Source organism: Urocampus carinirostris, chromosome 18 (assembly GCF_059441175.1).
Source record: "Urocampus carinirostris isolate Australia breed hairy pipefish chromosome 18, RoL_Ucar_1.0, whole genome shotgun sequence".
NCBI lineage: Eukaryota > Metazoa > Chordata > Actinopteri > Syngnathiformes > Syngnathidae > Urocampus > Urocampus carinirostris.
In genome coordinates, this window is record NC_142366.1 from 24,242,584 (window position 1) to 24,258,007 (window position 15,424).

Sequence of the window (15,424 nt, forward strand, 5' to 3'; positions counted from 1 at the left end):
GCAGGATTATACAACATTTTTGGTACGTTTCCAGCAGCAACCAGAAAATGCTTCTGGAAGCAAACTACATTTAAGATAATTGTTTTCCTCCCGTTCAGTTATTTTCTTCTTAGCCACAAGCGTCAACCTTTATGGTCACAATGAACTCCTTTTCTTCCACCTGGAGTCTGTAAAAATCAGAACCAGCATAAAGCTGTAATTCTGGCACCACAGAAAATACTTGACAATGGGCCAAAAATGTAGCACTACAACTAAGTTCAACAATCTGATCATTTCTTGGCAAACTATCAGATGCTGCAAACACTTTGGCACATAATAAGTCACCAGTCAATTCAAAGTGTCAAATTTGAATGTAAGGTTTGCAATGTTTAATGAAGATTGTGGACTTAAATTTTGGAGGTTTGGAATGTGATTGTGTAACGCTTTGAGAACACTTTGTTTGCATTCTTTGTGATTTAGAATGAGATGATAATCTTTTGAGTATTCCATTTTAAAAATGGAATAATACTAAAGACCATGGAACTGGTTAGAGATCATCGTTCATAGAGCATATGAATAAAATCAAGGATAAGCTAGAAGTAATACTTCAGACTGCTTTTCAAGTGTACATGGCTGAAATGTCATTGTGAAATTACGTCATAAAACTCCAGACAGATAGCTTATTTTTCTTGATGTAATGACTACTCATCATCCATGCTCAAGATGCAAAAACCTCCGCTCTCTCACCTGTAGCGTCTTCGTTCTCATTCAACTCATTTTCGTTTTTATCTTCTTCGATCCTGTCGTTTGACTTTTCCAAACCGTCCTTCACAGGGACGACAGTAAAACTAGTCGGCATTTTCCACCATGTGCTTTCCCCTCAATGTTTTCCTGTTGCCGCTGCTTCTTATCCTTCTGTGCCTCTCGGCGTTCTGCTGGTTCACTCCCTTTGTCCTTCCAACTGTTTTCACTTTTGACGTTGCTGCCAAAGGTTTTTCTCCTCCGGATTTGCTCAACTTCCTGTATGTTTCCAGCGTCTTCATAAAGTCTATAACTGGGAGTCTCCTATAAGCCAGGAAATCCACAACCCCGTTCTCCAAAAAAGGAAGACAAGGATTGACCCGCCCCTTTAGGGGGTCTGTATCTACGCATACAGACAAACACAGGCACACCAGTGAGACAATAAAACAAGCACACATAAATGCATTTGTGTCCGTGTATACGAGACCATGTATATGATTCGTTTTCTGCGCCCGGGGACTGTAGCCAGTAATGTAAGACTGATGTTCAATAAGAAGAGGAAGTCCAGAGTGTTCAGCAGAGAGCGATTTCCTTCATATTCCTCACTTCCTATGCAGTGTCATTCGACTTCATATTCATTCAGCAGCTTTTTAAAAAGCTTGGTTTATCTTGTATTAAAATTCTTGTCATCACACTTGGAGAACATTTACTACTCCTTGATGTGTGTTCATGCAGCCTAGCCCCGTTGTCTACCCTCATAGATTGTGGTCACTATCACTCCTCCCTTCACAAATTTTAATTGTTGGATGCACTCAGACACAAGCTCCACAAAACTCAGCCATGTGATTTGCTACACTGGCAACGCCCCATCGACCACCGACTAATTACATTACTGAAATGAATTAGTAATCCATGTGGAAAATTGGTGGAGGTGCCTGCAGTGAGGGCATTGGACTGGTCATTGTTCTGCTCACAAAACACAATAGGTCCTTCAGAAACAAAAGAGTTTGTGTCCCTAAAAGTATCTCCTAACTTGCAATGCACCCACAGGGCTGTGATGAGCATGTCTTGCATGCTAGTAGGCTTCCTTCTGCCAAGCTGTGGTTACTATAGCCCAGATGCTGCAACTGGAAATTGAAGATTTAAGTCTGTCAGCACAGAAAACATCTATAAAATATGATCTGGAGTGTCAAATGAATTACACAAACATGACCTTACACAATAAAATATACGGTTTTGCATACAAAGTGCGATTTAGCCTGCCAGCCACCAAACTTGGTGTCAAGTGTCAACATAAGGAAATTTTTACTTTTAGCTTCTTTGACAATCAAAAAAAGCATCTCCTTTTTCCAATACCTATTTATCTATCTATCTACCTTGGTTGTATCCCTCAAGAAGGGTGACCGACAGCAAGACAAACATGTATACAAAAACAAAGAAAATAAAAATGGGAAAAAAATAGCAAAAAAAAACTCACACAAAAACTTTTGGACCATGGCCAACCCAAATGCTCAACACCCAAACAAGTTAGGCACCCTGGCACCTAAGTCGGTCATGCTTTCGTCCCTCCAGATGAAACGGGACACCAGAAAGCGGCCGTGTCACTAGGGTCAGGGTGACACAACACACTCTTCTATTTAATAGCAGGGCCCGACAGCTTTCACTGGTTTACCCCTGCCGCATCAATACAGGTGCTCTGCCCATTCCTTAGAACACCTCCAAACATCCCACTATTTCAATACCTATTCGCAAATAACTCAATCAATCATAATAGATCACATGGGTGGGGCTTTCATACAGTGGGGAATAAAAGGAGAAACTGAATAATGAGGACGGCAATAACAAAGTGACTCTTGATCCCACAACCCTCTAAAAATAACTGTCCTGATCCGAACCTCGGAGTCACTCCCCATTTTTAAAGAAAATGTTGAGAAATTATTTCAATTATCTATACATCTCATAATAGAAAACCAACACCCCGTACAAGTATGAGGATTATTGCAATGTGCCATCCACATTTCCAACATAACTGTACATTGGTTGAATGATACCCATTACCAAGCAAAATGCCTTCACTCTAGCTTTAACAATACAAATTGCTTGGACAAGTTCTTCCTTTTTAGACTTCCTTCCTTATCAGTGTTTCTCTTCAGTCCTGTAGGTGCCATTAAAGCACATTACAAAAAGGGTTGTGTCAGCCACAAAGCATTTTTTTTCCAAGTAGTTTGTCCATTTCAAGTGTAACTTGATGCCAAGTATAATGTGAAAATGAATCCCTTAACGTCCACCTTTATAAAGATTGACATCAACATTTGTCTGTTTCTTGGCCCGTATAATGCTTGTCTTCAAAACCAACATTAAAATTTTGTATACTAATCACAATTTTAATTCTAAAGAATCAACCCTAAGATTTCTGATCTTTAAGAGGGTTACAGAGGATCATAAAGATTTACAACACATCCTGGGGGCAAAGTCCCCCCAAAATTTAAGGGAGAGTGTGTAATATTTATGGCCACCTAGTGGTATACAAAAACAAAAAGAAAAAAAAACAATCTTTTGATTCAGTTAAAAAACAACATTTATTTGAATGGTGGGTTGGTTGGATCCCTTAACCAAACGAGTTTTAGGGGCACCCTTTTCTGTAGTGAGTCTTGGGCAAGTACAGCCTGTTGGCGCCCATCCCTCCTAGCCAAACATACATGAACTATCATATCAATGTGAATATTTATTTTAAAGATAAATCACAGGTCGATAAATTTGCATTCCTTCAACATAGTGGAATACATACCTAGAGGTCACTGCCATGTTTGTTTAGTGTAGGGGTGTCAAACAGGTGACCCGCGGGCCAGATCAGGCGAGCTTAGGGATTGAATAAGGACCGCGAAACAACGCTCAGAGAAGCGCAAGAGAAAAACGGGCTGCAGGTTGAAATATATCCACTTGATATTGCCCGAAGCCAGGTGCCTCTCACAAAGACACTGTACTTGTATTTCTTTCTCGATCTCTTGCTCCCTTTTTCTCTTACTCTTCATCTTTCGCTTTTACTCTGTCTCTATTTTTCTCTTTCTTTGTTCTTCTTTGTCTCTTTCTCTGTCTTTTTATTTTCTTTTGCTCTCTCTTCCTTTTTTTCAATTCCTCTGTCTTTTCTCTCTTGCTTTCCCCTTCTCTCTATCCTCTCCTTCTCTCTTTCAATTTCGTTTTGGATTTCTTTCCTTCCCTTTCTTTACCCCTCTCTCTCTTTCTGTTTTTATCCCTCTTGTTTCTCATGTTCTTTCTCTCTCTGTCCCACACTCTCTTCTCCCTCCCTCTCTCCTCTCTCCAATTTCTCTTTTTTTCTTTCTTCCAATCTACTAGTCCGGCCCCGACAGTATGTTTGTCCTATCGTGTGGCCCCCGAGTTAAATGAGTTTGACACCCCTGGTCTAGCGTCTTGCAAACTAAAACCAGTGTCACAGAGTTAGCGCAGCAGCATTAGACAACAGTGCCATCTAGTGGTCAAATATTACACAACGGGGCTTTAAATAAATGATTTTTTATTTTTTTAGGATATACCCAAATGGGATTTGAATGAAATATATATTTATATATTTCGGATATACCCAAATATTCACAATCTTTGCAATGAGGATTTGTGACACTATTTAGCATAGTGCGTGTGTATCAGTAACTTTCTCTAGAATCTTCTGTCATCATCAATATGATGAAACTTTTTATGTTCTCATGCATTTCTAGACTGTACTTATTCATAGGAGTGATGTAATTGCCTTGAGTGACGAAGTGGCCAGACATTCAGGCGACTCCTGGTCAGTCAATAAACCAAGACTAGAGCAACAAAATCTATATTTAGGAGTGAGGTTATAAGGTTTACCGATCGTTTCTCCATCGACTAGTCATATTGTAAGCTTGTTTCATCATGTATGAACTGTTTTCTTGACATAAATAATCAAGCTAGCTTCTTGACAGGGATTGTGTATTTTAAAAAAATCAAATAGATATATGATCAACAAAGCCCTAAATGATTGACGTTTTAACAATCGATTTTTCGTTTTGTTTTTCTCTCAAAACAAACATATTATTTGATGCTAAACCATGAGGCCAGGCTACAGTAAAAATAGAATCTGTAGATGACGGTAAGCTCCTTTTAGCAGGATAAACAATATCAATGATGAAGGATGGATGTGTTCCAGGAATATTCACAGTCATCCTTCTCCTGAGACTTGTGTCCAAAGAGGAAATGCAAACCTTTCCCGTGACTTTACAGTATGTTTGAGTGGAGCCTGGATAACCCCAGTCATTCCACTAACAAATTTGTTTGTATTTCCCTCGCAACTCAGTTCCACAGTATTTCAAATTACTTTTGCTGGATTTTAAGGGGTGCGCCACATATATAAAACGGAGACCTCTGTTGGTCAAGTAAATAGGGACTTTTAGTGTGAATGACTCACACACCATCCAGTTATTCACAACAACATACTTTGTTGCCCTCTTGTGAACGCTCATGGAAATTCTGTTGCATGGCTGGCTAAATAAACAGAATTAAGAGTGTGGGCCGCCTAGCCCAATAAAAAACAAAATCTCTCTCTGAAAAGCAGCAAAGCGTTTACAACTGCTTGTGGAAAAAACAGTTCCAAGGGAATGCTAATTTTTGTGTGCTTAGCTGAGGTGAAACATATAAAGTATTTAAATAAAAACTGAGGAACCACTGATTGAAAGTAACATTTTAAAGTCAGAAGAAAATATATAAATAGGTTTATGGAATTAGGTTTTATAAAACAATGAACAGTTGTTTTTTCAGAGTTATTTATGAGCCACCAAGTAGGTTGAATCAATGGAAATACAAGTCTAGACTATTGCGTTGTAACGCTGGGAGTTGTAGTACCGCTTTTGTCCTACAGAAAGCGCCAAAGCTGTTTTTACTTTTTTATTTTTTTTTTGAAATCCATAATATTGAACATTGCAACATTACACACAAAATTAGCATTGAAGTTTCAACTTTGTAGTGTTTGACTGCTTCATCATGAAAGAAAATGGGTTTGTTAACATTTTGGATATATTTCGTGAGGATAAACAATAAATAAAACACATACAATGAAATGTATTACTCTTTTTTTTTTTTTTTTTTGCTTTGTCCAAGTCCAAATATATTATGATATTTGGATAAGGTGGTAGGAAAAGCGTATTAGACATATTTGCAGATGTATAGCATACATTCCCATGTAATTTTGCCTTGGAGAAATCAGATTCATCGATTAATGGGAAAAACAATCGAACGATTCGTCGATTATGAAATCAATCGTTAGTTGCAGCCCTACATGCAGTACACTAAATTGTTTGTGATTTCCAGACCCAAAATTTGTATTTGTTTCCAGAAGAGAGCAATTGATTTGCACCAATCCAGTAAGGAAAGTTATATCCAAGCTTGCCTTGTAGACTACTTATTCCTTCATCTTTTTTATACTGTTATAATATGCTCCTGCTAAATGTTATTTCACTTATTGTCATTGCACTACAGTATTATTCCAATGTACTATACTTCATCGCATTACTATTACAGCTTAGACCATTTTTACTTAGCACTATGTTGAAATTATTATTTTTATAATCCTATTCATGCTGATAGTCTTTTATCTATTTTCTATTCAAAGTCTCTGTAGGACATGGTTTACCCTGGAGTGCCATGTCCAAACTTACTGCTCACAATGTTTTACAATGTTCATATCAATGAAAAAAAAGAAAATTCTAACGACAATTAATTCACAACCGAGATACACCAAACTGAAGGAATGATCATTATTATTCAATATTTTGGACCCAAAAATATAAATAGTATAATAAATCCTTACAAGCCAGTAAGTTGACTTATGTATCTGCTAAATACAATCTTTTTATGGGCCATCGCCTGAAAGCTTGAATTTCACATTCAGCAGCTCATGACAAGAGCCAGCCGGCCAGGGAGACATACCCAAACCCTTCAGACCCAAGCAGAACATGATATTCCGCCATACACCTTTTTGACATCCGATAGCCACTGACGAAACACCCTTGAAACTCCGAGCCCCTCTTGTGCTATGGCAAATATTTTTAAAATTATCATCAGCACGCAGCAAACACAAAAAAGCCTGAAAGGCTTAATCTAGTTTGAATTTCAATCAGAGAAGTAAACAAAACTATTAATTTGGAAAGTTATTTATAGAGGAGTTATCCATAAGTAGAGCCTAGTGTAAAAAAAGAGGATGCCGATGATCGTCTTTTTACAGGAACAAACGATGTAGACGGCATGCAAAAAAGCAAGAGCGGTGCCACAAGAGAGCAGAAACAGATAAAGTGGATGCCAGGGAGCAGTTGGTGTGCCGACTGCTCCGCTCCAAATTAAGCAGAGGTCGTCATTTGACGTCCAAGGTGGATGCCTTCGTAAATAGGAATAAACGAGCGTGCAAACATAACGTGCGGCTTGAATCGCATACGGTTACATGTGCCAAGTTCCAAAATAACTGAGATGCTCTTAGAACACAATGTCTTGTCTGTAATGGGGCTAACACCATTCTAAATAATGTTTCTTCCGTGAGGACTCGGTCCTATCTTTGATAGCCATGAATCTCTAAGGAGGCGTTTGCATACGGAACACTTAATGCTCACTTGAAACAATGACAGAGATTGACGCCCCAATACAGTGCAGTCATGAACTTAATTTAGCCGATCAAAACTCAACGGGCATTGCACTGGCACAAACATAAGAACACGGTTTACAGCGGTTACAACAAAACACCATATTGTTGTAACAGGATATGTACACAAGCTCAACCATCTCCTCTGTCATATGCACTCATTTTTGTTTCTATGATTCTCTGAAGTCACATCCCCGTAAAAATTAAACTATGCAGCTCATTTAAAAGAAAATGGACAATTAGCATCCCTTGATCAAAAGAGGAACAACAACAGCAAGTTGCTTCTCATATTGCAAGTTCTTGTTGATCATTTTTTGACACTGGTTTGTTTATCCCCTAGTAAAATCAAAATGTAAGAGGTCAGATCCAAACTTTCGTGCAATGAGACCATTCACATTTACAGTTATAAAATTGCCGTAATTACTCAGTAATCATGTACAAAGAGGCACAGGTCTGAAAAGTAGACCAGCAAATTTTGTCGATGGGGCACACTATGTCAACTTGTTGCTATTAATAGGAGAACCTTGTAGGCAGGCAAAAAACGCTGTGAAAATCAAAGCCACACCCTGAAATTAAAACAAAATGCTTGAAAAGGGGAAACCAAAAGAAATCCAACCATAATGCTTGAAAAGTGAGTACATTGATGGTGTTTCAGGTCAAATTGATCAAATTGTAATTTACAAAAATAAAATTAACCAATGAGTACTCAAGGAAAGGAAAAGGTGGCAAATAATGGTTGGCTAGACGAAACGGGATCCAAACTTCTCATGGGTTTTACAGGCCCGGCATGGTTACAATCAACCTTCTCATCTTGTATTTTTATTTTCGTGATATTCTTTTATGTATATAGTTTCTTAGTTTTATTACACTGGAAACTGTGTGGACAGCAGAGTAAGAATATAATTGTGCAGGGAATCGTGCTTATTTACTGTGCATATGACAAAAAACACTTTTAAAAAAACAAAAAAAACTTATTTAGGATTAACAATCCATTTAATCATTTTGGACTATTTAGCCAGAAGAAATGGCAGGGCAGCACACTTCTAGCATGTTTTGAAGCACTACTTAATGCTTTGTCATAAGCGTCTCTCTTTTGTTATGAATGATGTCATTAGAGTCTCTCTTATGTCATTAATGTTGTCTAAAGCAGTGTTTTTCAACCCTTTTTGAATCATGGTACACTTTTATTTATACAAAAGTTCCGAGGCACACCGTCCGTTGAAAATGTTTGAAAATGAAGTTATGTCAAATATTTCACTGCACTACCTCATAAGCAGATAATTAGTATATAAAAAGAAAATAATACTTAATAAAAAAGAATTATGTGCTTTATTGATGTTTTTATTTCTTACAACCACTTTGTTGAACAAATTATGTTATTAAACGTACTGTTCTACCTCATGAGCAGATAATTAGGATATAAAAAGTATATCAAAATCTACTGCCACCTACTGATATGGATAACTATTACAGTTCCTTGTCTGAAGATAGCAAAAATACGGAATAATGGCCTGATCTTTAGGAAAGATAAAATTGGGCAAATTCCAGCGGCACACTAGACAAGGTCTCACGGCACACTGGTTGAAAAACACTGGTCTAAAGAGTGACAGGAATACCGCAAAACGTTTTTGGACGGATCAGTTTGTGAAGAGAATGGATGTGAGTGGTGGGCCATAGCAGTTTTTGAATGGAAGCACATGTTGCGGAATGAAGCAACAGAATGCAACCTTAACCTATATATTAAGCTGTTTGACGCATTACTAAAAATGAACAGTTTATTGGCAACCAGTTCAAGGTGTCCCCTGCCCACTGCCCGAAGACAGCTGGGATGGGCTCCAGCACCCCCCGCGACCCTACTGAGGATAAGCAGTGCAGATAATGGATGGATGGATGAAAGCATTTTTGACAAAATACAGGTACTTTTTTTTTACTCGTCACTTTTCAATAGCGAAGGAAAAAAGTGGCTCCATTTAGGGATGTTCAATGCCATGTTTTTCAGACCTTGAGTAGTCATTGATACCAACGGAACAAACAATTACATTACCTCTGCAAAATATTAAAACATTTTTGACATCAATGTTGCATTTATTTACGGTTTCTTTCATTTTAGGTTCTTGATTGCTAAACGACCATAAAGTGCCTACACCAGAAAAGGCTGGTGCTACTAATTGTAAGCTGAATAAACAACTCAGAATTCCTATGACCTCACTTGATTTTAAGCCACTGGAACTTAACCGAAGCGTCACGACAACATACCTGTCAACCTGTACATTTTTGCCGTACAAAGTACGTTTATGATGTATTTTAAGACGTGTACGGCGTACAAGAAAATATGTACGGAAAAACGCAAATTTGTCAATGACGGGTACCATCCGGTATACACTGACTATCACGAAACGGCAAATCAATCGAGTCAAACGAGTTCGCCGCGGTAGCCTCTATCTCGGTATCGTTTTTTTCCGTTGCAAACGAAGCGAGCGTTTGATGCTACTGTGCGCATGCGTCTGCCGCTGTAGTGCCTCATTTTAACTCCCCTGCAAAATTCTCCCCCGCATTCTGTTGCGCTTCCGACAATAGCGATCGTATTCCATATAATAAGCTTATTAAAACAATAAAGCAACTCCTCAACTGCTGCAGAAGTGACGTTTTGCCATTTCATGGCAGAGCACAACATACCTCCAACAGTTGCCGATCACTTCACAATGCTTATGAAAAACATGTTTCCCAGTCCCAAGGCTGCAAAGGTTTGTATTTTCTGTCCTTGTTAAATCGTCTGTTTGAAATTTCAAATACAAACATCAATGGTTGATATTGTGCTTTGGTTTACAAAATAGAAATGCCGCGAAAATATCTTTATTTACAAATTTAAATTTAAAGTGTTATTAATGGATATTTTAGTGACGCTGATAACAATTGTTCCTGATTTTTAGTTTATTTTTTATTTATTATTAAGAATATGTGCAGAATGATATAACGAAACACATGTACAATACAACATGTTAAACTACATACATAAACACGTTTGAAAAAAATATGGTGTAGGATTATTTTGTATTTTCTAAGGGAAAATGTGAAAGTTTGTAAGGGCATGGAGCGGTGGAGCTATTTTTTTAGTTGATTTTGAACCATTTTTATTGACACTTTTAACAGCAATAAAATATGTGAGTTTTGAAGAGTTTTTATCGACACTTTTGACAGCAATTAAACATATTCACAATTTCATGATATCATTTTCTAACAATATGAGGTTTGAACAATTTTTGTCGACCTTTTTAACCGCAAATAAACACATTCACAATTTTATTAGATCATACTCTAACAATATGAGGTTTTATCGACACTTTTAACAGAAATTAAATATTACCTCACTTGTTGACATTTTAATAAAAATATTTTTTCCTCCCTCTTGATTTGGAGACACTGGAACTTAACCGAAGCGTCACGACACTTATCATCTCACAATAAAGTCCACACGCGAAAAGCACACGACTAATCCTCAAATGGTTACAAGAGATAAGTGGGACACAATACTCCACGTCGAACTCACCATATTTATTAGGTTCCCTGTCGTAGTCCAGAATGGGCACCACGGAACCGGGGTCCCGAGCTTCGTCTTCAAAGTCCGCTTCCTCCTCCCGGCTGTCGTCGTCGCTGAGCGGCGTCGCTGGGGCTACCACCGAGACCCTGTGTTCGGAGACACTTCCTCCCCCGTCGACCGGGACCACCACAAACCTGTCCCCCATGAAGCTGCCCTTTCTTGATGTTTTTTTGCTCAGCGGAGCCTAAAAGAAGAAGAAGACGAGTCAGTTGTGGTCATAACGGGGGACATTAACGACGAAGCCGCTCTCACCCAGTTGATCGGAGGGGTTGATTACAGTTGGCACGTGCACGCCCCTAGGGTCTTCTTATTGGACGAGAGTGCCAAGGGGCGCTGTCAATCATCCCAAAAATATTGCTTACTGCCCCCCTATGGAGTTTCGCGGTGACGTCACACGTAAGTGAATTAAATGCTTAAAAATGTAAAATTAGATAACCAACACTGGAATTTTTGAAAATCCCCTATTTTATATCGCACCAGTGTCAGATATACCACACTAGGGCAAGCTCTAAAAAAATCGTCAGACTTTATTACAATGAAACGATATGTACTCTGAGTAGTGTATTTGAAACGTCACAATTCAACAAATCGCGCAATAAAGGTAAAATAAATACACGGTGGTAATGATGTGAAATGACAATGCAAAACTCATACTCTTATAATTGTAACGTGTTTAAAGCAGTGCTTAAAATATTGTTCAAACCTCATATTGTTAGAAAATTATATAATGAAATTGTAAATATGTTTAATTGCTGCTAAAAGTGTTGAGAAAAAATGTTAAAACCTCACATTGTTTATTTGCTGTTAAAAGTCTCAATAAAAATTAAAACAAAAAAAAAACTTAATGTACTTTGGAGGATGCTGCTTGGGAAGGTGGGAAGAAATCCCACTTGAGAAGACAGAGCTGTGCCCCTGCACAATAGTATTGCCCTTTACACATTGGTTAACTGCTGTTAAAAGTGTCACTAAAAATTGTTCAAACCTCATAATGTCAGAATATGATGTAATTAAATTGTGAATGTATTTAATTGCTGTTAAAAGTGTCGATAAAACCTCATATTGTTAGAATATGATATAATGAAATTGTGAATGTGTTTAATTGCTGTTAAAAATGTCGACAAAAATTGTTTAAACCTCATATTGTTAGAAAATGATATAATGAAATTGTGAATGTGTTTGATTGCTGTTAAAAGTGTCGATAAAAATTGTTCAAACTCAACTCAAGTATTTTCTGTCACGCCGATTCTTTCACAAGGAGAAAGTAGTGGAGGTTCACTTTATTCTGGGAAAGTTATAAAAAAAGTTCCCTGAATATAAGCATAAGCAAAGATCCATCAATGATCATATATAAGTCAGATTTTAAATACTTAATATGTGTGCGCGCCTTATAATCCGGTGCGCTTTATAGTTTAAAATATACTGTATATATTTTAAAAATATATAAACACTTATAAGTGTTATATCAAAGGGTGGTTCTTGAATTCAGGCATCTGCACAAAACCAGATGCTCCCCAGAGCCAAATCACTGGGGCATTTTCGGGACTGCTGAATGACACAATGGACAGACGCTATCTGACTTTACTGATCCATGTCCAGGGAGAGTTCCCCCAACTTGCCATCTGGCACATCTTCAAATGAATGTCCAAACTTTTTGCAGACTAGTCTCGAGGATGGGATGTATGGAATTTGATTGGAATCCAAAGGGTGTGTTATGGATTTGGTTTCAGTTGAACATTGCTCTTTCTAGTTTAAAGGCTAAATTTGTTTTCAAGCAGAAGAGTTTTCTCAAATCTGGAACGTTTGATTTTGCTTTTTTCGCCGAGACGTTTTAAAAACACAGCAGAGTATTCTTGCTAATAAAACCTGCTAACCACCAGGCCATTGACCAGTACCCAACCTCGTGTCATTTGGTACCGGGCTGCACAGAGAAAGAAAATAAATTGCCTCATTTTTGGCTCATATCACATTTACCCGTGTATATTCAAGGTTTTACGGTAGTATAACACCATATGGGCAATTATGGCTGACCATATTTGCTCTGCATTGGATGTAATACTCACACTGCCACGATGTACGTTAATATGAGTCTAATTTAGATGAGTAAAATTACTACATCGGTTTGTAAATATGGGAACCCGAATTAAAGTTGACATAAAGGCTTTAGATAGTCGATCGTTTGCATTTGTTGCAGAGACCGTCGGCTATAAGCAGGCTGAGTATGACCTCGCTTCAGAGGTATAAAAATTTGACAAAATATTGAAGGGTAAATGACTGTCAAGACAGTGTTATCAAGTCTGGAATATTTAAAGGATGTGTCATTTGCATTTGTTGCAGAGACTGTCACCTATAAGCAGGCTGAGTACGACCTCGCTTCAGAGGTATAAAAATTTGACAAAATATTGAAGGGTAAATGACTGTCAAGGCAGTGTTATAAAGTCTGGAATATTTAAAGGATGTGGGTCTCTGATGTTATGAATGCACTGCAGGAAAGAGGTCTAAATCTAGTGGAAGCTTGAGCTCTTGTTAGTGATAGGGATGAGTGGAGAGGCGTTGTAAAAGGATAGTGGGAAGTTTGGACGTGTTTGGGCAGGGCACATGTATGATGCGGCAGGGGTAAAACAGCGAAAGCTATCGGGCCCTGCTGTGGAACAGAAGCCCTGCTGCTGACCCGAGTGACATGGCCGCTTTCTTGTGTACCGTTTTCATCTGGAGGGACGAAAGAATGACCAACTTGGGTTCCGAGGTGCCTAATTTGTTTGGGTGTTTGGGCATTTGCGTTGGCCATGGCCCAAAAATGTTTGTGTGTGTTTTTTGATACTTTTTTCCTTTTTCTTTTCTTTGTATTTGTATGTGTTTGTCTTGCTGTCGGTCACCCCTCTTGAAGGATATGACCAAAGTAAATAGATAGATAGGGTCAGTTATCAGGCATGAACTGATGCTCCCCTTGTCACAAAAAGATAGTTGAGGGTCTGCCGTAGTACTTAGTCTGGGGTTAGTTTCAAATCAAAACAAGCTTCAATCGTGTGAAGAATAAAAGCAAAGACTGCAGTGATAATGGAAGCAGGAGGAGACACGATCAACTTGTTTTTGTTTGCCTGCAGATGTCAGGCCGTAACAAGATCCCTTAGGGTGCCACGATTCCTAAGGGATGGAGATGCGTGTTTGGAAACGGAGCACACCTGGCATCTGCCTTTTGTCGAAAAAGTCATGTTGACAATAAATTGGTGCAATGGGAGTCACATCCAGCTTATTTTGCAATCTGCCAAAGCAAATAGATAGATAGATGGATAGATAGATAGATAGATAGATTAAAATGTAAAAAAAACAACAACAATACATTTATAACAAATGTAATTCTTTAATTTAAAAGGGCCAGTGTCTAATATTTAGTGCCCGCTAGTGGTCCAAAATGACTTTTATTCAGTTAAAACAAAAATGATTTGAATACAAGGCAAAAATACATGGACTGTCATACCAATGTTATTTTTTTATTAAGAATTATAAGTCGAATTTTGTATTTCTTTTACATAGTGGAATCCCTAATTAGGTCGCCGCCATGTTTGTCCGCGGTTTTGTGGCTATCTGTGGCAGTGTTTTTTGTTCGCATTAGACAACAGTGCTATCAAGTGGTCAAATATTATACCCTGGGGTTTGTATACACTTTAAGGGAATAAATAAAAAATAATCTCCAGCAAATATTTTTTATGGAAACACATATCTGTCAACCTTAGCCAAATGTTCTTTTTATGGATGATTGAAATTCCCCTCATTAGGCACCTAAGCCTACAAACGCTACTATTTACTCACAGCAAGACAGACTATGTAGAATAAAAAGAAATAACTTGTGTAAACAAATCAAGCAACTTTCACATCCTTTTTACACGGAACGCAGAATAAGAAACAGGACCCTGTTAAGATTTGTCAATTTAATAGCGCTCTTACTCGTGAAATTGCGGTAAGACGTTTTCTTTTGAGTGACGTCATGACGCACGCACTATATTTCGTTTTGCTGATTGTTGATTGCCATGTTGAATTGGATGGAGCCGTGTCCTTGTTTGCTTGCTGTTAAGAATAAATATTCTTAAAGGCTGAACCACAATGTCCTGCTTATATACTCACGCATGAGAAAACTGCACACTCTGTCATATCCTTAACAGACCCTTAATTCAATCCATCCAGCAAATTCCTCTTGGGGAGATTCTCATTCCTTTTGTGTCGACCTGATGCTTGTGTTGTTCTCTTTTTACTTTGACCCAATTATACTTGTTAAGTCTTTGATTATAATACCCGACTTGAAGATAAATATGCAGTGGGTGTAAAAAATAACTTGTTTTGTTGAAATTGCTGCTGAAATATGTTTGTATTGTTTGTATATACCGTAAATTCCGGACTATAAGCCGCTACCTTTTTCCCAAACGTTCAAACCTGCGGCTTATTCAGTG

The 15,424-nt window shown here is 38.0% G+C and overlaps 1 protein-coding gene across 5 annotated transcripts in view; it reads right to left on the reverse strand.

The window, feature by feature from the left end:
* Positions 1–11,408, reverse strand: part of slc12a7b (solute carrier family 12 member 7b) — a 36,628-nt gene extending 25,220 nt beyond the window's left edge. For 4 of the 5 annotated variants that reach the window (XM_088322614.1, XM_088322613.1, XM_088322611.1 and 1 more), the window contains exon 1: positions 10,932–11,408. In XM_088322614.1, the coding sequence (XP_088178740.1) occupies positions 10,932–11,127 (196 nt within the window). In that variant the 5' untranslated portion in view covers positions 11,128–11,408. Of the gene's footprint in view, positions 1–726; positions 1,021–10,931 lie in introns of those variants that run through there. The other variant, XM_088322612.1, reaches the window with a different exon arrangement.
* Between the last annotated feature and the right edge of the window lie 4,016 nt (positions 11,409–15,424).